General features: G+C 43.4%; 1 protein-coding gene across 5 annotated transcripts in view; it reads right to left on the bottom strand.

Annotated features, from left to right (window-relative positions):
• Positions 1-8,274: 8,274 nt before the first annotated feature.
• Positions 8,275-24,829, bottom strand: part of LOC141130158 (uncharacterized) — a 71,809-nt gene continuing 55,254 nt past the window's right edge. For 3 of the 5 annotated variants that reach the window (XM_073618110.1, XM_073618116.1, XM_073618114.1), the window contains exons 8-9: positions 24,605-24,685; positions 8,275-13,747 (exon numbers count right to left, since the gene is read on the bottom strand). In XM_073618110.1, coding sequence (XP_073474211.1) covers positions 13,302-13,747; positions 24,605-24,685 — 527 coding nt within the window. In that variant the 3' untranslated portion in view covers positions 8,275-13,301. The remainder of the gene's footprint in view (positions 13,748-24,604; positions 24,686-24,829) is intronic. The other 2 variants (XR_012242023.1, XR_012242017.1) reach the window with 2 other exon arrangements.

The raw sequence follows: 24,829 nt of genomic DNA, 5'->3' as shown, positions 1-24,829 counted from the left end.
GCGCATGCACGGGAGTGACGTCATCGCGGCTCCGGCCAATCACAGCGCCGGAGACGCGATACCCGGAAGTAAGTCCCCGGGGAGATGTCGGCCGCCGTAGTAGTGAACAAGGACCGCTGCGGGGGCTTCGATCTCAGGTAAGTAATTCATAATGAGCTAGTATGCTATGCATACTACTGTAGCTCATTATGCCTTTGTCTTGCAGGTTTTTGTTTTTTTTTCGATAGAGTTTACAACTACTTTAAAGAGGAAGTAAACTCTGGTGAGTTTTACTTCCTCTTTATTTCCCTGCAAAGGTAAAACATAATGGGCTACTATGCATCGCATAGTAGCCCATAATGTGTCACTTACCTGACACAGAAGCCTGCGCTGTCGCCGTTGTCCCCATTAACAGGGAGCTTCCATCTTCACCCCTCTTCCTTCTGGGGCTGCGAACTCCGGCTCTGTGACTGGCCGGAGTCGTGTGACGTCACTCCCGCGCATGCGCACGGGAGCCGCCAGTCACAGCATGACCCCTAATCGAAACGACATGATTCTAGTCATCGGCGCTCGTCTTTTTAGTAAATATCTCCTATATTCCGATCTTTCGATATTTCCAGCACCTACAGGTAAGCCTTAATATAGGTTTACCTGTAGGTAAAAGTGGTTGTACAGGGTGTACAACCACATTAAGTTACATTTACTGGTTCTTCCTTTGAAGTGTTTCCTGGTACAAGGGTTGAATGAAATATGCTTTTATTGAAAAAATGTGAAAACTAGAATTTAAGTAGATGACTCTCATATATCACTTCACTCATATTGTAAAGAATATTTAACTTTACTATGATTTGTGTTTCTATATTGTGATGTTGTTGTGGGTGTGGTTGGCATATCTTTAGATAACCTGACAAACTACACGTAACTCTGATACCTGGTCAGATCGAAGAGAGAAAAGGTTCAGAACCCACACCAGAGAAGAGCATCAACTATGGCAGAGTCATGGGCTTCAGGAGACCTCGGGAACATGGAGCTTCAGAGCTTTACCAGCTCCAGAGGAAGTAAAGCCCACTGTGTACAGGGAGAACTTTTGTCTTTAGAAGGTGCTTACACCATCTTGAACAGAAATTTCAGACAACTTAATGTCAGTGGGAATAAAATGTTAAAAACCTTTGATAATATGGAATTACATGATTTCCAACTCATCCAACAGGAGTTTCCAGTCTCTTACCTACAGCACGTCACCGACAGGGCCTCTATGGAGGCAATTTATAATGAAGGGGGCTTCAGGATAGTAAAGCCCACCTTAAGACCTGGATTTAGAGATCTCTCATTCTGGAGTGCAAGTATTGATTCAGAAAACGTTGAAGCAGCACGTGAAAATTCATATGGAATCGTAAGTAGAGTGATCTTACAAGAGATGGCCAGAAGATACGAAGGAAGAATTAAAGCACAATTTGCCAATTCTCCCGCTTTTAATGCATCTTCCTCCCGTTATGGTAACTTCAAGTTTTCCTTCCCTTTGTTTTCTCTTCTGGATTTGTACCAGGCTCAGCATTGTGGGGGTGAAGAACCACAGCTGAGGATTCTGGGTACTGACTTGTACAAGAAGGAGATGGCTCATTATATATTAGTGCACAGCCCTGACTGGAGTGACCAGTTCAAGAACTTCCCGATGGTGCCCACAGTAAGAGATAGCTCTGAACCCCTTCTGAACCCTTCTGAACCCCTTCCCTTTGTCTACAGGAAGGATGGAATATTGTACTGGAGACCCGAATCCACCTCCAGTGTTTTGAGAGTGAAGATTTCTGATCAAGGTATTGCCTGGAGGAAATGCCCCATCCAATGTGTTCGTTTCATTGACAATGGCTATTGCAGTCATATCAAAGAAGAAAAATATGAGGTATGGAGTATTTGGAATCATCTAATTTTTGCGTTCCATCTCCCTAATGATCTTTGCATGGAGGTCCCAAAAGGGCAACTTTTAAAGAACCTGGCGGCATGCAGCATAGATGAGAAACCTTTGATAGAAGAAAGTAAACGCTTGAAGATTAAAGATGCTGAGGACATTATCCAACAAATGAAGAGAGATTTTATTGTAAGAAAAAGAAAGAGAACATATTAAAATGTATGTATAGACCTTTCTGTTTAGTATTAGATAGATTAGGGAAAACTCTGTCAGTTTTTTGCTGTCTGAGTCCGTTGGAGAGATTTCCCATTCACTTCCTGTCCTGGAGACACAACAAGAAGTGAGAATAAATCTCAACAAAATTAGGGGGAAGTGCCTTTTCTTGATGTAATCTAAGCGGGTCCCACCATTAGAAGATTTGCTTTACCTTCTGTACTAGTGACAACAGGGCTGTCTTTATAGCATCATGGGCCTCTGATCAAAGTAATGCACTGGGGCCCCTACCAGCCTACCCCAATTTATGCACCTATTCTTAAGAATACTTAGCAGTAGCAGCAGTAGTAGTAAGATGCTCTGCCTCAGGGACTTTTCTTAACCTCTGCAAAGCCCTGGAAGAGCACCGAAAACAGCAGGGGGAAGGAGAGACATGTCATTCTGATTCTAGATTTAACACTGTGACATAGTTACATAGTAGGTGAGGTTGAAAAAAGACCGTCAAGTCCAACCCATGTGTGTGATTATATATCAGTATTACATTGTATATCCCTGTATGTTGTAGTTATTCAGGTGCTTATCTAATAGTTTTTTATATCGATGCTCCCCGCTGAGACCACCGCCTGTGGAAGGGAATTCCACATCCTTGCTGCTCTTACAGTAAAGAACCCTCTACGTAGTTTAAGGTTAAACCTCTTTTCTTCTAATTTTAATGAGTGACCACGTGTCTTGTTAAACTCCCTTCCGCGAAAAAGTTTTATCCCGATTGTGGGGTCACCAGTACAGTATTTGTAAATTGAAATAATATCCCCTCTTAAGCTTCTCTTCTCCAGAGAGAATAAGTTCAGAGCTCGCAACCTTTCCTCATAACTAAGATCCTCCAGACCCTTTATTAGCTTTGTTACCCTTCTTTGTACTCGCTCCATTTCCAGTACATCCTTCCTGAGGACTGGTGCCCAGAACCGGACAGCATACTCCAGGTGTGGCCGGACCTGCTACTGCTGTATCTGCATCCCATATTCTGGGACGCTGCCATCCTGGGACAGCTTAGTAAAAAAGCGTGACTGTCCCAGCAAATCCGTGACAGTTGGCAAGTATGATGCAACGCTATCATGGGGCTCACATGCACCTGGGGCTACGGGCACTGCCCAGGGGTGCACATGCATTAAGATAGCCCTAAGGGACAATACAAAACTGACAGCATTTTTTTTTTATGTTTGTTTAGTGTAGGGAAGGGTTAGGACCTCTGTTAAGTTTTATCTCCCGTCACTGTCTCTGCTGGGGAGATATCTTTTTTATTTCCTGTGCCTGTGACCACAAAGGAAGTGAAATGAATCTCCGCAATGGAGGCCATGTAAAAAAAAAAAATATATATATATATATATATATATATATATATATATATTGCAAAAGAGGAAATGAAATGTAAAAAGTGAGAAATAGAGAATAAGAGGGAAAAAAGACAGTCCAATCATTTCAATAAAGATAATGTTGGAATCAGTATAACTACGTTGTGTCTTGTTGCTGTGATCAGTCTTGCCATGTGTAAGGGGTTAAATCTGCTTAGACCTGGACAATCAGTGAGAATTCTTTCAGAGCTCCGGAAGCATCCAATGCACAGAAGAGAGTCGTTCAATGAATGCTTGATTTTTATGGTAAGGGTCGTACCTTTATACAAATTATGGACAAAGAATATTGCACAAAGAAAAGGAGGGAGGAAGGGAGGACAGAGTTCATCACATGAGGCATAATTCCTATATAAACATATAGCATCTCAGACACAGTCTAAACTAATATTTTAGCTGATGGTTGATATTATCTAAAAACATAATTTAAACTATTTAATGCTGACGTTCTGACTTTGTCTGAAGACATAATTTCAAAACCCGTTCTTACCAGACCTTATCTATCCCATGGTCATCATGACAAACAAGACCCTAAAATAAAAATATTCCTCTGTCAGCTATTTTTAAAGTTTTAGTCATGTTAACTCTTTCTCATCCTTCACCATGGTGTATGACCTGTGACATGAAACTGACTTCCACAACCTCATCTTAGTAGCAGAGTTTGGCTGTTCCTCACCCAGTTTTAGGCCTCCTACACAGCTGTTTTCTTTTCAGTTAATGACATTGAGCTTGATTTACTAAAGTTTCGCACACACTAGTTTTTGTTTTTGGCCAACCCAGCGGGCTTAGTGACTTTTTAGTATACCCCTATAACATACAGAGCAATGTCAATGCACCTTGGCTAGGATGGTTAGGTAGCGTGTGCATGTGTTGTATGCATATTTGTATTACTCTGTATATCTTGTATTGTTTTACCACAATTGTAAGTGGTTTGTATATGCAGCATTCTTGTTTAGTAAATACACATTAATACACTACTGGTTTTGCATTTCCTTGCTTTACCACAAAGCAGCCAAAATGAAACAAAACACCTAGTAATATTGGATTTTTTTTAACTAAGCACTGCTATTCCTGTGACCTCTGCTACTAGCTTCTGGGTCCTGTGCCGAGCGGCTGCTCCGTTGCATAGTGAACACAGGAGGTCACTTGCTTGGCACAGGCACCATTCAGAGGTTACTTTGCATTTTCTCAATGACTACAAGGTGTTCTATGATTGGACGAGGTGGAGATCATGACGTCACCACCCTGCCTCTCAGGAAGTTGCTACAAAAGAGGCTGCAAGAGATCGGCAAAACTGAGGTATAACAAAGGATGTTAAAAAGTATAAAAAAGATTATTTAAATAAATGGCGACTGTTTACGACACACAATGCTATAGGAAACTCAATGTCATCATCAAGGTTTAAAGAAGAATTCCAGGCACGGGTATTCTATACATAGATACATTGTTCCAGCTTGGACCACTGTAAGTAGGCACGTGTTTGCCATGCCAGGCCAATCCCCCTGGAAGCTGGAAATCATTGTATAGACACCGCTACTACATTATTCTCCACTTGTTTCTGTGTCCTGTGCCGAGCGATTGCACTTCTGCTTACTGAACACAAGGGGGTGCCATTCACACATTCAGAGAATGCTTTGCATTTCCTAAATGAATATAAAGCAACAAAGCATTCTCTGAATGGATGAGGTGGAGAGGTGGGGCAGCCGCCAGATATTGTGTAGCTGTGTACACTATGTTTTCCTACCTTGATTCCAAGTTACCCAATTAAATTCCTGATTACTTAAGGACACTCTTGTTGCAAATGCGCATGCTCTGAGGAAGCTTGGTGTACAAGCGAAACATGTAAGCAAGACAAACTTGTGTTTCCTGCAACATGAGCACCAGTCTATCTGCCTATATGATGGCTCCACGGTGAAACTTCATCCATCCACCTGTAGCTCCGCTCTGCTTGGCTGACATACCCAGCCTACAACTAATAGTTGATCTAACTGGGCTGACGTGAATTGGCTAAACAAACGGACTCTGCATGGCAGTCGTGTCTCCAGCTTTAGGGGGGGCACCTGGGGGGACAGGGACAAAATTAGGGGGGCAACTATAAAATGCAATTATATATATACATATATATATATCTCCTGGGGCCCTTTACTACAACCCCACATCGGGCCCTTTCACATGTTCTGCAGTGAGCTCCCTTCCTACTGTATTGGGGCCCCCCCCCAGGGTGGCAGAAAACAAGAGATATATGTCACCAGCATACCAAGAAAATATAAGGGTCCAAAGCAGTGGGAGAACTATCAGGGTTGCAAAGGTTGTCTTGCCACCGGGCCCTGGTGTTCTGCCACTGTGGGGTTCCCCAGCCTCCTCTTGCTGTCCTGCCCCTGCTATTGACAGCGCTGGTCTGGCATCTCTTGGAATTTACAGGCTTGTTCTCCCGTCCTAAGGATGGGAGAAATCAGTCTGTTTTTTCAGTAACTGAGAGCCCTGGTGGAGTCCTTCCTGCAACTCGCTCTTCTCCCTGCCAATGAGGATGCAGGAGAAGGAGCAGATCGGGCGGCTGTGGTTGTGTGAGCGCTCACATTATGCAGTGTCAGCGAGCAGACGGAGGGGGGAGGAATCACCCGCAGGAGCTGACTGGGGACGCTCTCCCTCTTAGACATTGATTTTTTGTAAAAAAAAAATAAATAAATACATTTTTTTTTATTGGGGGGGCACATGGTGGGGCACAGCATAATGTTGGGGGGGGGTCAGGGCCCCCTCCCCCCCCCCCCCCCAGGGACGCCATTGCTGCATGGAAAACTTCTAAAGACACCTACCAAGGTTAACCAGCCAGCGGAATTCCTTGAAGAAATATACTACTCGCTTGATAACCTGCTTATGGTCTCTCTCTGAAGCATTAGGATCGTCTTGGTGAAGTTTATACAAAGGGATAAAGGACTGCCGGGTCAAGACGTCAAAACGGTGAGCTGCATTAGTTCCCAAACAATGTGAACGAGGGTAAAGTGAATTTACTGCTACTATCACCCGTTTTGGTTTCCTTGACCTGTGCCATTCCCTATCTAACTCACCACGTTCCATACTTATTAAGTCACTCTTCTGTTGACCCCTATGGCTGATAGATGAACTCTGCTGTATATGATAGCTTAAGCCAATGGATTATGCTCGAGTGAAGATCTAGCAGGACCATTCCGCTTATACTTGGACAATTCTCTTTCTAAAGCGACCAAAAATCTTGTCTGCAAGATTTTTTCAGGCTATACCTTGAATCACTCTTCGGAGTGTGTGTTACAATAATCAATTAACCCCCTAACCAATCAATGCCCGGATCAGAGTCCCAAATTCCTTGTCAAGCTGCGTTTATGGAGTGTTAAGACATGTGTGGCTGATTGTGATAGACACCGCTGTCTCTCTTTAAGACCCTTTGTTGTCTTCATTTTAAACTAAATGTTTTTGGAGGAGGGTTACTAAACTACACCACATATTAATGTTGTTTCTAATTTTTGTATGGATAATTAATAAAAAATTGTTGGTCCCGCTTACTTATGAATCCTTTCTGAAGAATACTTCTTTTGGAATCCTTTCTCATTATGTTCTTTTTGTGTACACTGTTGTCAAAAGTATTGGGACACCTGCCTTGACACACACATGAACTGTAATGACATCCCAGTCTTAGCCCGTAGGGTTCAATATTGAGTTGGCCCACCCTTTGCAGCTATAACAGCTTCAACTCTTCTGGGAAGGCCGTCCACAAGGTTTAGGAGTGTGTCTATGGGAATGTGTGACCATTCTTCCAGAAGAACATTTGTGAGGTCAGGCACTGATGTTGGACGAGAAGGCCTGGCACACAGTCTCTGCTCTAATTCATCCCACAGGTTTTCTCTCAGGTTGAGGTCAGGACTCTGTGCAGGCCAGTCAAGTTCCTCCACCCCGAACTCACTCATCCATGTCTTTATGGACCTTGCGTTGTGCACTGGTCTAAATCATTTGGTGGAGGGGGGATTATGGTGTGGGGTTGTTTTTCAGGGGTTGGGCTTGGTCTCTTAGTTCCAGTGAAGGGAACTCTTAAGGCATCAGCATCCCAAGACATTTTGGACAATTTCATGCTCCCAACTTTGTGGGAACAGTTTGGGGGACAGCCCCTTCCTGTTCCAACATGACTGTGCACCAGTGCACAAAGCAAGGTCCATAAAGACATGGATGAGCGAGTTTGGGGTGGAAAAACTTGACTGGCCTGCACAGAGTCCTGACCTCAACCCGATAGAACACCTTTGGGATGAATTAGTGGAGACTGCGAGCCAGGCCTTCTCATCCAACATCAGTGCCTGACCTCACAAATGCCCATCTGGAAGAATGGTCAAACATTCCCATAGACACACTCCTAAACCTTGTGGACGGCCTTCCCAGAAGAGTTGAAGCTGTTTTAGCTGCAAAGGGCGGGCCAACTCAATATGGAACCCTACGGACTAAGACTGGGATGCCATTAAAGTTCAAGTGTGTGTAAAGGCAGGTGTCCCTTTTGGTAATATAGTGTATGTGTGTGTGTATATATATATATATATATACACACAAATACAGAGAGAGAGAGAGAGAGAGAGAGAGAGAGAGAGAGAGAGAGAGAGAGAGAGAGAGAGAGAGAGAGAGAGAGAGAGAGAGAGAGAGAGAGAGAGAGAGAGTGAGTGATGGATAGAGAGAGATAGTTATATAGATATGCCTGGAATTCTTCTTTAAATCTACTTGAAAGAACTTTAATTTAACATCACAACATACAGCATGTGGTTAGAAATATCCAATATTTATTGTAACAGATTGTATATTAGAGGTACAATACATCAGTGCTACAGACTGCACTTCATTTGTTAGTAACATTGGAGAATATTCTGTCATTTTAGGTTATCAAAGCTTTACATGATCAAAATCAATACAGTTATTATTATCAATGAATCCGGATACAATATCACAGTACATTTCACATAAAGATACATTTTACAATAAGTTGAATATATTATATATTAAAAAAAAAAGACACAAAAGATACATTGTAATCACAAGGTGTCCGGATCCATCAGATACCTACACATGATTGGGTATAGGTCTGATCAGGTGAATGGCGCCCTCGCGCTTATAACCACAAAGCCCGGAGAGTACCACCACCCATGTATTTCTACAATCATAGATGGATAGGACGCCCCCTGCTGGACAATACAAACTCCTGAAACGCTCTGTGCTGCTCTGGACCTATACATGGCATTTAACCCCTGAACTGAACATTGGGACACACACCCTTCCAGGAGATGAGGGGGTATGTACAGCGGGTGGGCAGACCTCTCCTGGACGCACACAGAACCTCTTCTTCCATACACATCTGATATCACAAGTCCTCACCCAGCACATTATCTACACCTGAGAATGTTACAGCTCACAACACACAACCTCATCATCTCTCATTCTTCTCAACAAACGTTAGGATGTTTTTTTAACAGGTCACGTATTAAAAAAAGTCACCTTGTCATAGATTTAAATGAGAACTCCAGATGTTAGCATATAAGCACTAATGTCATTTAATCATTATTAACCAGAACAGGATTCATTGGTTTTTTTTACCATAACAGGAGGTTCTAACCGTTCCATTCTCTACCCAAAACTAAAAAGAGATCCTCGGCTGACGTTCTGCTCTGACTTCCAGCTGGGGATAAATCTGCCGCTCACATTCCACATTTGGATATAAAAGTTTTAGTGGTTCATAACCCGACTGGAATTCTCATTTAAATAAAGGTGACATGAAATTAGAGGTCTAGTAAATAAAATCTCTTACAGGGAACTTAAAATGGGGATCCCTTTCTTCAACATACAGTATATTCCTGGACTCAATTACAGAATATGACCGAAATGTACTCCTCAAACTCACATAGGAAACAGGAGGAAGGAAATGTATGAACCCCACAAAGTATACAGATTACCCGGCTTATTATGGACACTCAGCATGTCGGCATTGCCAAAACAGCATCTGATTGGCTGTTGGCTTTGTGTAATATATATATATATATACACATACATACATACACACATACTTTATATAATTTTCTAATATATTATTAGTGATCCCTCTTAGATTGTAAGCTCTAATGAGCAGGGCCCTCTGATTCCTGTATTGAATTGTATAGTCACTGTACTGTCAACCCTCATGTTGTAAAGTGGTGCGCAAACTGCTGGCGCTATATAAATCCTGTATTATAATAATAATGATGGCATTAGTCTGCTGCAGGCAGTAGGAAGAATTTCCTCAGTCTCCTCTGCCCTAGTCACCAGAATGCAGACTCTAGTCTAGAAGTCATAAAGCTGAACTCCAGGATAAGGAAAGATCATCTAAATCCATTCATTGTGTGTCTTTTTCTTGAATCTCGGTGAGATTTGTGTATGTCTTCCAGATCTGTGCAGTAATCCAGTGTGGGACTTCCTGTAATAAAGACCGATCACTGCTGCTCTCTCTCCTTGTGCAGGGGGGGCTGGTCTTGTCTCCACCCCCTCCTGTAGGTTTCTGTAGTGGGTGGGGTGCTGCCTACCAGTGCCACCTATCAGTGCCCATCAGTGCCGTCTATCAGTGCCCATCAGTGCCGCCTATCAGTGCCCATCAGTGCCGCCTATCAGTGCCCATCAGTGTCACCTATCAGTGCTCGTCAGTGCCACCTATCAGTGCACATTAGTGCCACCTATCAGTGCTCGTCAATGCCACCTATCAGTGCACATTAGTGCCACCTATCAGTGCTTGTCAGTGTCACCTATCAGTGCTCGTCAGTGCCACCTATCAGTGCACATTAGTGCCACCTATCAGTGCTCGTCAATGCCACCTATCAGTGCACATTAGTGCCACCTATCAGTGCTCGTCAATGCCACCTATCAGTGCACATTAGTGCCACCTATCAGTGCTTGTCAGTGTCACCTATCAGTGCTCGTCAGTGCCACCTATCAGTGCACATTAGTGCCACCTATCAGTGCTCGTCAATGCCACCTATCAGTGCACATTAGTGCCACCTATCAGTGCTCGTCAATGCCACCTATCAGTGCACATTAGTGCCACCTATCAGTGCTTGTCAGTGCCACCTATCAGTGCTCGTCAGTGCCGCCTTATCAGTGCCCATCAGTGCCGCCTATCAGTGCCCATCAGTGTCACCTATCAGTGCTCGTCAGTGCCACCTATCAGTGCACATTAGTGCCACCTATCAGTGCTCGTCAATGCCACCTATCAGTGCACATTAGTGCCACCTATCAGTGCTTGTCAGTGTCACCTATCAGTGCTCGTCAGTGCCACCTATCAGTGCACATTAGTGCCACCTATCAGTGCTCGTCAATGCCACCTATCAGTGCACATTAGTGCCACCTATCAGTGCTCGTCAATGCCACCTATCAGTGCACATTAGTGCCACCTATCAGTGCTTGTCAGTGTCACCTATCAGTGCTCGTCAGTGCCACCTATCAGTGCACATTAGTGCCACCTATCAGTGCTCGTCAATGCCACCTATCAGTGCACATTAGTGCCACCTATCAGTGCTCGTCAATGCCACCTATCAGTGCACATTAGTGCCACCTATCAGTGCTTGTCAGTGCCACCTATCAGTGCTCGTCAGTGCCGCCTTATCAGTGCATCAGTGAAGGAGAAAAATTACATGTTTGCAAAATTTTATAACAAACTAGGAAACTTTTTTTTTTTTTTTTGGTCTTTTTTTCTTTGTTTAGCAAAAAATAAAAAACCCAGTGGTGATTAAATGCCACTAAAAGAAAGCTCTATCTGTGTGAAAAAAAAAATGACAAAAAATGTCATATGTGTACAGTGTAGCATGACCGCGCAATAGTCATTCAAAGTGTGAGAGCGCTGAAAGCTGAAAATCGGCCTGGGCAGGGAGGGGGTGAAAGTTCCCGGTAGGCAAGGAGTTCGATTAAATTTTTGTGCCTGGAGCTCAGCTTGAACTGCACAGACCCAACAGTACAAGAGTCTAGCAGTGAGGAATCTGCTCACACAACCGGCCTCTAGGTTATAAATGAGATGACACGTCACTCTCTTGGGTTGTGGTCATGTGTTCTGCGAGTGTCACATGACACTAAATCTGTGTGGATTTTACATTATGTCACGTTAACCTTTACTCTCCACAGATAAAGTTTTGTTTTCCTTTTTCTTTTTTTGGTGGTTTATAGTACTTATGGATTTAGAGTTATAGTGTACAATAAAATGAAAAGCACTTTGCAAGGTGGCTTCCACAACCTGCACCGTGTTTTGATAACTATATGGGGTTTATGGCTTTCCCAACATATGAATCCATTCATTTATTTCCTCCACATTCACCAGCGGGCCAAGCTGTCCAGCAAAAGTGACCATGAAAAGGGTTGCGGTAAACTACACTCTTATATATTTTTATTAATTTCACAATCCTGTTTTGGGGAAAGGGAAGGGGGAGGGGTCATATGACAAACATCTAGTGTGCTCCCCCCCAAATAAAATAAATTCTGATTATAGATCTATACCTGTCCCAAAGATGTGTGAATTCACTGAGGGGTACATTTATAAAAAAAAAAAAAAAAAAAAGAAAATGCATAGCCATTCATCTAGTGAACCTACTTTATCTCCAAAACTCTTATGGGCATTATGACCACTAGATAAAGCAGAGGGGCAAAATAAATACATAGGTCTTTGTAACTAAAGATACCATGTAACAATTCTAGAGAACGCTAGAGGGAAGTAGCAAATACATGTAACCAATTTGTTTTTTGGGGCAGAAGAAATACATAGATCTTTGTATCAAGAGATACAATGTAACAATTCTAGGGAACGCTAGAGGGAATTAGCAAATGCATTTAACCAATTCATTTTTTGGGCACAGGAAATGCATGGGTCTTTGTAACAAGAGATACTATGTAACAATTCTAGAGAACTCTAGAGGGAATTTGAAAATAAATGTAACCAATTTGTTTTTTTGGGGTACAAGAAATACATAATGTTGCAAGAGAACCAATGTAACAATTCTAGAATACGCTAGAGGTAATTTTTTGGCCAGTGTGCACAGAATAGATGTACATGCAGATTCACTGGATGAATGACTATTCCAGTTTTTTTAATAATTGGACCCCATATGGATTACTGACTCGTTACACATACCCGTAGGTCTGTTCCACGTATCAACTACTCTTTCAGTAAAATAATACTTTATGGTTCATTTTTGAACATTCTTCCTGCTAGTTTGAGGTCATGTCCTTGTTTATTTGACTCCTGGCAGTTTATTTCTTCTTATAGCTCCTGTTTAATTTGGGAGATAATTTGCCCATGAAACAACCATGATATCACTTTTATTTGACAGCTTGACCAGCATATAAATATGGAGCAAAATATAAATACAGGTGAAATAAAAATAAATTCATATGTTGAATACTACATGTATTCACCATATACAGTTAACGCAATACAATATTTTTTCGGGATATTGGACCTTAAACCCTTCATGATAACCACATGGCATTGCCGAAACATGCTGTACCATTACTGCTAATGCAAGAAAAATTTGGAATTGCATTGTGCTTTCAATATCCATACTAGCCACATTATCTGTACATAGGTACGGGTTCATACATAATCCCGAATGATTTAACAATTCATTATACATACAGTGTTTCCTCTTGCTGTTTCTGCTCTACTCCACCAGGTTCATCTCATCCTGGTGTCTCTCTGCACAGCTGCAGAGTAGATATATTTCCTGGGGAAGGTTCGGAATGCTTCCACTTAGCGGACCTGAAAAAAAAACCTCTCTCAATCTTCATTAACCATTCGATACTGGACCCTTGTCAACCACCAACTCCTTCTCAATAGTCAGTAAGCAATGTCCTGCTCCCACATGACTGTTACATGGGACCGCTTCGGCTAGTTGACCATCCCTGGGCTTAGGGATCATTTGGTCTTCTGGATGTCCCTCATTGAAGACCTCACATTGCATTGGAGCGTCTTGCTCAACATTTGGATTGCCTATGATGCCAGGAGGAACAGGTCCTTCACAATTAGGGTTCCTGTTGTCTTTTGGTTGTCCCATGTCACCGTTGTTCTCTAGTTGTCCTATGTCACCGTTGTTCTCTGGACGTCCTATGTCATTGTTGTTCTCTGGATGTCCTATGTCACCGTTCGGTATGTCTACTAGATGTTGAGATTCCGGTTGACCTTCTTTCCCTTGAATGTACGCTTTTCCTTTAGCCTTGACTTTGGCCTTTATCCCTATAGGCAGAAACAACTGGTTAAAAATGATTTTACTTGCTTCATGCCATCTTATGGTGTGGCCCATACAAGCTTTGAACAATAATCAATGGCCAACATCTCCATATAGGAATAAATGATCTATAGTTGGCAACTTATTTGATCAATATGCCACACATGGGGAAGTAGATTGATACTTAAGATTTGATTACAAGTCATCTCTATTTTCACCATGTAATCTCATAACATGATCAATCGAAAAATATGATCGTGTTCATGAACAAGGTATCCCAGTGCTCATGTTCTATGCAAAACGATTGATAATTTTCCTCCCTGGCTGATCCACTTTGATCAATTCTGATCAGAATTAAGTTTAAATCAATCGGAAGGGAAGTTAATGGCTATTTGATTATTTGCCGATTCGAATTACACACTGTTTGGACATTAAAAATGAAACGTGTATGGCCACCATTAGTCTCCAACGTACTTATCCCAAGCCCAGCTCTTAACAATTTTTTTTTTTTTGTAGTTATGTATTGGAGTTAGGGAGGGTTTGAAATTTGTGTCTGACCACAAAGAAATGTCCTGTCACTTCTAAAAAATAAATCTTTGGCTGAAGTTGGGTTTTCGACGCTGACCTACAGGCATTATAAGCCAATCAAGTTTTATGTTAAAGCTACATATTATTTAGGGTTCAAGTAGCTGTAGACCCTAACTGGATGACATTTAGGGGGTTCATTTACAGTTGTGCTCAAAAGTTTGCATAGTCACCCTGCCTGGTAGAAATGGTGAAATTTTGGCATTGAAATTGAACATACAGTGAGGGATCCCCCCGGCTGATTTTGTACATTTGCCCCACTGACAAAGAAATGATCAGTCTATAATTTTAATGGTCGGTTTATTTTAACAGTGAGGGAGAGAACAACAAAAATATCCAGAAAAAACGCATTTCAATTATGGCTCCCAGGTGTCTTCTATACATGTAACAAGCTGAGATTAGGAGCACTTTCTTAAAGGGAGTGCTCCTAATTTCAGCTTGTTACCCGTTTTTTTTTTTTATGTTCATGGAAGGTGAGACTCTGCCTCACCTGTCCTCCCTGACTGCATGGCCCTGCCCAATGACAAAGCACTAACATTTGTGCAAAACGCATCTACTGCTTTGTCCCCTGCTCCATATGTTAACCACTTGTCAAATGAAGCTTCAGTAAAGAGGATTTTTGGAAGTGCAGCCATCCGGAATCATTTGCTTGATTAATGACCCCAAGCACAAGGCCAAGGTGACCTTCCAGTGGTTACAGGAGAAAAAAAGGTGAAGGTTCCGGAGTGGGCATCTCAGTCTCCTGACCTTAATATCATCGAGCCACTCTGGGGAGATCTCAAACGTGAGGTTCATGCAATATGATCAACCTTCATGTATGTTTGTTTGAACGCCTCACTTTCCACCATCTTCTCAGCAAAGTAAGCTTTTTGTGTATATCCCTGCTAGTTATAAGATTACATTTGGGGATTTATCAGATTGCAATTTAACGGCCCTCCTCCTCCTTAGGCATTCAACATTTTATCTAAGAGTTGAGTGAAGCGCACCTCCTTACACCCCTTTTCTTTCAGCCTCCTTATGGTTCACCTGGGCACTCTGGTCAGTCCCACCTACTGATGTAAAGCAATAAGCAATAAGTACCCATTCAAGGCTGTCTAAATATTATATATTGCTTACCACTGCCAGTTTATATTTTGGTTCATTTTATTTTCATTTACTTTATTTGGCATATCTGTCTTTTTTGATGAAGACTAGGCGTATTCTCAAGTGAGGGTCCCCCAGTGGGCAAAGAGACTAGGGCTCTGGCACAATGTTCTGGTGGACTTCTGGTAGCATGCAATTGCAAAACTCTTTCCTTGTGATTTTATATGATACGTTTTTGCACTTGATGTTCTCTGCCCGAGTGGGTTAGTCAATAATATACACTGTATCTTAGTTTGTATTCCTATTATTGATGTGTTATCTGATGGTGTTCATTTTGTTAGAATTACTCATGATAACCATCTACCTCTGAAGAAGGAAGAAACCTGTCTATTTTGAAACGCGTTGGGTAATTTCTGTCTCCTTGTCATACGACCAAAGACTTTGCATGACCTGGAGGCAATTTGCCAAGATGAATGGGCAGCTGCAAGAATTGAGGGCCTCATAGACTATTACAAAAGACCGCACACTGTCATTGATACTAAAGGGGGCAATACACTGTATTAAAAACTAAGGGGATGCAGACATTTGAACAGGGGGGGGGGGGCAGTTCATTGGTTTACTTGTTGCCATTTCTTTTTATGATTGCGCCATTCTGTTGTCACCTCCAGTTACAGAACATGAATGCCATAAGAAATACAAGAAATGGGTTTTGTTGGCTCACTCATGTTTTCTTTAAAAATGGTACACCCTGTATATTACCAATTCTCCAAGGGGAGGAAAACTTTTGAGTACAATTGTATATGGAGAGTAGATATAACTATCAGCTCTTCATACTGTCCAACACTACTGCATACCACTGCCTGCATCTTGTAGCACATTCATAAAATGTAGGCCGTGTTGTGGAGCCCATAAAATCCCATGACGCTCTCTCTGTTCAGTGCAATGGAGGGCACTCCATAGCACTGTAACTTTCACAAAATAGACAAAGTAGATGTAAACCCGATCACTCAAATATCATTTATTGAAAACCACTTCCAAAGGGTAAGACCCAAGGTAACAGAAAAACAGACACTGCATCCAGGATCCTCCCACTAACATGTTTCACCTCTACTGGGGCTTAGTCATAGAGCTTGCTCTAGAGGTGGTCTCTTTTAGGAAACCCGTTCTGAGTAATGCCATCCAACCATTGCTGTAGTGCATGTAGACAGGAAATTTCTGCAAAGAGGCTGCATGAGATCGTCAGCATCTCAGCATCTGAGGTGTGATGTAGAATGAAAAAAAAAATTGACAGTTACTTACCGATAACTGTTTTTCTAGGATATCTTCCAGGACGGCACACCTGAGAGATGAGAGGCTCCTCCCTACAGGAAACACAATCAATCGACAGCTGTTTTAAGTCCCCAACCTTCCCCTTGATCCTCGGTTTGTAGAGAAGTAACTCCTGAACCTGGTTCACAAGGGAAATCATTCCTCATAGGTACTCACCTTCTAGTGTTCTACCATTTTCCCTCCTCCAATGGGCGGGAAGTAGGCCTGCCGTCCTGGAAGATATCCTAGAAAAACAGTTATCGGTAAGTAACTGTCAATTTTCTCTAGTCATCTTCCAGGACGGCACACCTGAGAGGATAATCAAGTACCTCAGGCCTACCTTAGGGTGGGACCACTGCAAGACCCTCTTGGCGAACCTTGGTTCTGCAGTGAGTTTTACCTCCACTCCATATGCTTGATGAAGGTATTATAGCTGGATCATGCGGCTGGTCTGCATGTCTACTCCACCGATGTCCCTGCCTTCTCTGCTTCGGATGCAGGACCTTGGTGGAGTGGGCTCTTAAAGATGGAATCAGAAAACATGTTAAACTTGTAGGTTATCAATGTTGCCTGTCTCACACATCTAACAACCCTGGCCTATTGTGCCTGTAGGTGCTACTTAGAACCCTTAAAGATTAATCAGAGACCTGTGTTGTAAGACAAGGACACTAATTGATCACTAAGAGGGCCTGTCTTAACACTACCCTGTTCAGGGAATTAAACTGCAAAAAAAGGTGGGCCCCTAACAGACAACCTTTTTTGTTCATTTTTATCTTTACATCAGCAAAGACTAAAGGGAAGCCTACTTAAGGGTAATAGATTAACCAAGGCTTGATCCCTGGGTTTAAGGCATGCCCACTCTGTGGCTTTACTTACGCCTGAGTGCCTACTTCAGGAGAATAAAGTTCATAGCAGGAGTATAACACTTATACTGCTACATCTAGTTCTGCTAGAAGGGTGAGATGAAGGCCATGCACCGAGCCGTAACCTATTCGGTCGGGTGGACATCTTTATACTTCATCTTCAGGTCATAATACTCCTCTAAACAGAACTTCCCAAGTTCTTACTAAGCAGGGTGATTCTTTATCGCCTTCCTCCAGTGTCCTATAACCCTACTGGGCTTCAACCCTAGGAAATGGTTCCAGCATCCCTGAATGTAAGGGGCTGAGGCTTTCTGACATGCGACGTCTGCAGCCAGAACTCCAGGCCCCTCCACGGAAAAGAGGGCTGAAATACAAAAGGTGATACATGCATTATTAATATCACAAATTAAAAAAGATCATAGATTGTGGACCCAGCACAATAGATTTAGACAGAAGGACACAAGAATAGACAATAATGTGTATCCGAGTGTGGCTAGCTAAACCAACATATCAAATATGGGAGAGACCCAAGTCTGAACTTCAATGTAGATAAACAATCCTCACAGTCTGGTTTTCTGATGTGCAGCCAATCTGTAAAAACATTAAGACACACGCAAACCCTCAGACTTGGTTCACACTGGGACGACTTGTCAGGCGACAGTCACCTGACAAGTAGCGTCCTGTTCTGTGCAATGGAGCCGTTCTAAATCAGCGCGATGCAAGTCGCTCCGGCTTAGAAAAAGATTCCTGTAGGACTTTGGGGGCGACTTGCATTGACTTCTATACAGAAGTCGTTTCGCAAGTCACCGCTGAGTCGTGTCCTGGGTCGCCTGAGGCAGTCGCGCTGTAAGTCGTGCTGCCTTAGTGTGAACCGACCCTAAATGCTGCGTGTTTCTGAAGTGCAGCTAGCTAGGTCATAACTGATATATATACATAAAGGACGGGAGTCCTGTTTACGGTGGAGTTTTACTGATGTACAGCAAAACAGGGCAATAAATATAAGACAGAAAGACCCAAACTTCTATGTTGCATATTTCTGATGAACCACCAAATACAGTTATAAGATCAATATGGCACTGGCTAGCTAAACCAACATAACAAGACAATATCTTTTCTGCTATGCAGTTCTGTAGTGCAGTCACATAGCACCAACATGGAAAGGACCCAAGCAACCTGCAGCATTGTGTTTTTCTGAAGTGCAGTAAGGTAAGGGAATCTGAAACAGAAAGCACCAACAAGCTTCAATGTTGAGTATTTCTGCTGTGCAGCCATATAAAAACAGACAGCCTTCCTAGCTGTGATCTTTCTGGTGTATTGCAAAGTAAGGCAATAAACTCCATGATGTCTATTCTTGTGTGTAGCAAAACCTCAACCAGAAGGGAAACTTAGGGCTCCCACACCTGTGCGACCCAACCTGCAACCGCAAAAACGCAAGAGAAAAGTCATACACTATGGCTTCCAATGGGAACCATTTGTGTCTGTGCAACTCCAGGTCGCAGCGCCACCAAGCAGACCCTGCTTTCTGGATCCACAGACCTCAAGATTACACAGGTCGCAGGTAACTTGCAATTTTCAGGTTGAACAAGCGAGGGGTCCCCAATGCTGTATCTCCCTGGAGGCATGCAGCCAACAACCCCCTGCTGTGTATCCCTAAGAAGCAGCAAGGTAGAACAATGAGAAACAGAAAAGACACCCCTCACTGCTGTGCCTTTCTGATATGCAGCCGATAAGGCAGTAAATATAGAACATACAGGACACAAACAATCTTCAATCTTTGTGTATGTCTGATGTGTAGTAATATACCAATACTGAGCAGAGACGCCACCATCCTCAATGTGTCTCCCTGCTGAGGCAGCAAAAACAAATCAGAAAAGGACAAGCAACCCCACTGCTGTGTCCCTTCTGATATGCAGCCAATAAGGCAGTAAATGTAAGACATAAAGGGACAGACAACCTTCAATCTTGTATATGTCTGATGTGCAACAACATAACAATCTGAATAGAGATAGCACATCCATATTGAAGGGATTTGGCATGCGACTCAACATGTCAAATCGCATGCCTAAAATCGGCAACCTTTTCCGTTAATAGCACTGTCAGCCTGACGCCACTTTTCAGGGCTGCACCGATTACCAAAGGCAGTACCAGTACTACCCCTGGCACAGGTTCAATTTGTATTTCCCAACAATTCAGGACCATCAATCTTCACTACTGCCTTTCTAATAAGCAACCAATAAGGCAGTAATACAGGACACAAAAAAACCCAGACAGAACTCAATTTTGAGTATGTCTGATGTGCAGCAATATAACAAATATGAGCAGAGATGTCATAAGACTCAATGATGTGCATTTCCGCCGTGCGTCACAAGACCAGAAAGTACAGACCACCTTCCCTGTTGTATTTTTCTGACCTGTAGCCAAATAAGGCAGTACCTTTAGGATATAACAGACAACAACAAAGCTTCAGTGCAGTGCATTTCTGATGTACAGCACTATACCCCTTATGAGCAGAGATGTCACAAATCTCAATGTGTATTTCTGCTGTGCCACAAAACATCCCAGCAAGGACAAACCTTCACTACTGAGGTCTACTGGTGTGCAACCAAGGAGGAGTCATGGTGTATCCCTTTATGAAATAACCAAACAGAGCAATTTGATCTCTAGGCATAGCCTGGGCTGTAGATACTAACACTTCACCCCCAGTGAAGGAACAAATTCTAAAAATGGTTGGACACCTTACTATAGTAGCTGTTGTCCTACCTTACCTCCGTAGACTGAGCAAACGCTGGCCAGCTCACACAGAGGTGGGGCTGATCAGAAACTAAAGACTCAATGAGCCCAGCCCTAGAGACCAATTTAGGACAGCCTCTAGAAAAGGTGATCACCAATTTAGCCTGGAGGAAAATAGCCACCTGCAGGCCTTAAACAAGCAATCATGTATCTATCTAGCTCTTGCATATGTTTGCACAGAAAATCCTTAAAGGATATAGGAAGCGATTTATAGTAAATCGCCTTTAGATCTGTCACTGAGTTGACTGTAACCCAAACCAACAAAAAGGTTTTTTCTTACCTCCTGCACTTCAATATAACCACAATGTAAAGGTGGAGTGGGAGGTTGGGGCTTATGACTTCAGATTCCTAGCAGCTGGGCTAATAGGGCCATATAACCTAGTGCACCTGCTGACCAGGAGAGCTTACTCCTGAATCCTTCAACCATTGCACAATCCATAAATTGTTCAGTGGTATACCTGGCCTGTAAGGAACTCTTTGTATCTACCAGGTCCCCCCCCCCCTTCGCTCTATTCATCCCTACTAATGTCCCACAACCGGACATGTAGGGAGAGTCTGGAAACCTACTGTTGTGATAACCACAGTGTCTCTGCTGTAAGAGGGAGCTGTGGCTGGTGGTATTAGCAGTAGCTTCTGGGCTATTTTGTTATGCAGACCCCAGGTCCTGCACTGCACCACTCAGTAAATTCAGGGGGAAGGGGAAGAAATGCCTTACCTACCTCTTTCCCATCTGAGGTGGTTTAGGCACACTCGCTCCTCTGCACCACTTGTCCACCATACAGCATCTCTGATGTAAGAGGGAGCTGTAGCTGGTGTTTTTAGCAGAAGCTTCTGGGCTATTTGAATCTAGACCCCAGGGGAGATTATCTCAAATGCCCAGAAACCATCTGGCTGGGATTGGGGATTTTGCAGCTAAATTCCCAAGGTAAAGGAAAGTACTCACCGTTGTAGTCTTCCCCTTTTTCCACAGCTACCGGGCTTGCTTTTCCATCCTTATGGTCCACACGCAAGGAGGATAGCCGCCAAAGTGCCCCCCCCAACTACTGTCCCCGTAGGGAGCTGCAAGGTTAGGCTGTGTCCTGCCAGTCAGTATATACACTTGGGGGGGCAATGCCGTACGTTCCTCATTCCATTCTGAGGTGGTTTAGGCAGACATTCACCGTAGTGAACTGGTGCCTCCTCGAAAGGAGGATGTGGGCGCCTGCTCCTGCTGACTCTCAGCCTTCCCTCCTGGGTAAGAACGTGGGTCGTTCAGGTGGCGCCCTCCCCAGCAGCCCACGCGAGCTACCAGGGGCCCAGGAGTCGGGGGCCCTGGAAAGAACTGACAGCCAGCACCCCTGTCTGAACGGACGCCCAGACAGGTAAGGGGGGGAGACAGGAAAAAGGCCCCTGAAGTTCTGGGGACACCACTGTACCCAGGGGCCTTCAGCTCTCAGGAGGGCTCTTCCAGTTTCTGCTGCCCCCCCTGAGGAAAGGATAGGGGAACCCCCCAGGAAGGATAAATATATCCGGCCAGACCCAGAGGCCCATCAGGTACTAACCAGGCCCGACCCTGCTTTGCCTCCGAGATCATACGAGATCGGGCAGGGGGCGCCCTCTTTCACTTTCAGGGTGATGTGGCCGTAGGCCTTCCCCAGGCATTTGGTCCGGCTCCCAGGGGGGGACCACCAGCCCCAGGCTTCAGGTTATTTGGAAAAAAACAAACGGTTTCGCTGTGTAGGGAGAAACACAATCAAAAACTGAGGATCAAGGGGAAGGTTGGGGACTTAAAACAGCTGTCGATTGATTGTGTTTCCTGTAGGGAGGAGCCTCTCATCTCTCAGGTGTGCCGTCCTGGAAGATGACTAGAGAAAAAAAAGGTATATATAGTACATAGGTGTGCGCAGCCTATTGCATTAGGGTATGCACCCCAAAGCTCAAACACATATACGTGTATACAGCAGTGGACAAGTCAGAAGGGCAGAGATTAGTGTCAGTGCATTAGTGTCAGTAGTTTGTTTTTCTTTTCTTTCAATTTTATTATTTTATTCATTTTTTTACAATATTTTTATTTTTTATTTTTTTTGTGAGCCCCGTCAAGAGGCATTGGTGAAATATCCGGGTCTAAACAGACCCCTGATGCCTCACTTTTGAGACAGAGAAAGGGACTGAGGACAGAGATTTCCCATTCCTTTTCTCTGCAGACAGGCAGCAGGGGAAATCTGCACAGTACAGGGTGATTAGGTGTGCCCAGGCACGTCTGGCACCCCATGTGCGCATGCCTATGATATAGTATTAAAGGCAGTTGTTTACATGGTCTCTGAAAAACGAAATATCATGCAATTGGGTTTTACATCTACTTTAGTTCTGTGGATGGATGCAACATCTGTGCATACACCTACATCCCAGTATATATTATATATACACTGTATGTATGTATGTATATATACAGTATCTAAAAAAAGTGAGTACACCCCTCACATTTTTGTAAATATTGTATTATATCTTTTCATGTGACAACACTGAAGAAATGACACTTTGCTACAATGTAAAGTAGTGAGTGTACAGCTTGTATAACAGTGTAAATTTGCTGTCCCCTCAAAATAACTCGACACACAGCCATTAATGTCTAAACCGCTGGCAACAAAAGTGAGTACACCCCTAAGTGAATATGTCCAAATTTGGCCTAATTAGCCATTTTCCCTCCCCGGTATCATGTGACCCGTTAGTGTTACAAGGTCTCAGGTGTGAACGGGGAGCAGGTGTGTTAAATTTGGTGTTATCGCTCTCACTCTCTCATACTGGTCACTGGAAGTTCAACATGACACCTCATGGCAAAGAACTCTCTGAGGATCTGAAAAAAAGAATGGTTGCTCTACATAAAGATGGCCTAGGCTATAAGAAGATTGCCAAGACCCTGAAAGTGAGCTGCAGCATGGTGGCTAAGACCATACAGTGGTTAACAGGACAGATTCCACTCAGAACAGGCCTCACCATGGTCCACCAAAGAAGTTGAGGTCACGTGCTCAGCGTCATATCCAGAGGTTGTCTTTGGGAAATAGACATATGAGTGCTGCCAGCATTGCTGCAGAGGTTGAAGGGGTGGGGGGTCAGCCTGTCAGTTCTCCTTCTGGCTGTCATCCCAGAAGGAAGCCTCTTCTAAAGATGATGCACAAGAAAGCCCGCAAACAGTTTGCTGAAGACAAGCAGACTAAAGACATGGATTACTGGAACCATGTCCTGTGGTCTGATTAGACCAAGATAATTTGGTTCAAATGGTGTCAAGTGTGTGTGGCAGCAACCAGGTGAGGAGTACAAAGACAAGTGTGTCTTGCCTACAGTCAAGCATGGTGGTGGGAGTGTCATGGTCTGGGGCTTCATGAGTGCTGCCGGAACTGGGGAGCTACAGATCATTGAGGGAACCATGAATGCCAACATGTACTGTGACATACTGAAGCAGAGCATGATCCCCTCCCTTCAGAGACTGAGCCACAGGGCATGATTCCAACATGATAATGACCCCAAACACACCTCCAAGATGACCACTGCCTTGCTAAAGAAGCTGAGGGTAAAGATGATGGACTGGCCAAGCATGTCTCCAGACCTAAACCCTATTGATCATCTGTGGGACATCCTCAAACGGAAGGTGGAGGAGCGCAAGGTCTCTAACATGCACCAGCTCCGTGATGTCATCATGGAGGAGTGGAAGAGGACTCCAGTGGCAACCTGTGAAGCTCTGGTGAACTCCATGTCCAAGAAGGTTAAGGCAGTGCTGGAAAATATTGGTGGCCACACAAAATATTGACACTTTGGGCCCAATTTGGACATTTTCACTTAGGGGTGTACTCACTTTTGTTGCCAGCGGTTTAGACATTAATGGCTGTGTGTTGAGTTATTTTGAGGGGACGGCAAATTTACACTCCATTATTCATTTTAGCCATGGATTTTATTTTGAGCAGTGGCAACATTTTCCAAGGAAAATGGTGGCTTAGTGGTTAAAAGTCCTGCCTTGCAGCACTAGGGTTCTCACCTCAAAGACATGCTGGTAGGTAAATGTGAGGTTGGGACCTTAGGTTGTAAGTTCCTCGTGGGTGGGGACTAATGCCAATGTACAATATATGTAAAGCGCTGCATCATTTGTTGGTGCTGTATTAATATCTATAATAATATTTGCATGTAGATAAGTCTACAGCTGCTAGAACCTTGTTGAAAAGCATCTTTGGTTTCATATTTCTTCACCAACAAATATTCACTTACATGAGTAAAAGATGAAAATCAATACACAGGCCACGGGTAGAACAGCCGGCGATATGTCCATCGTTCCACAAGGAGAACCATCTGTAAAATACGGGTGACACCAACATAACACATCTGTCTGTAATGTAATCACAACATTTCAAATGATGGCATCCAGATACGTCACAGATTATTCTATTCCTAGTAAATGTGCACATTATATAGTATTTCAGTGACATTTTCCCT

Source organism: Aquarana catesbeiana, linkage group LG01 (assembly GCF_042186555.1).
Source record: "Aquarana catesbeiana isolate 2022-GZ linkage group LG01, ASM4218655v1, whole genome shotgun sequence".
NCBI lineage: Eukaryota > Metazoa > Chordata > Amphibia > Anura > Ranidae > Aquarana > Aquarana catesbeiana.
This window is presented reverse-complemented; position numbering and strand designations above follow the sequence as displayed.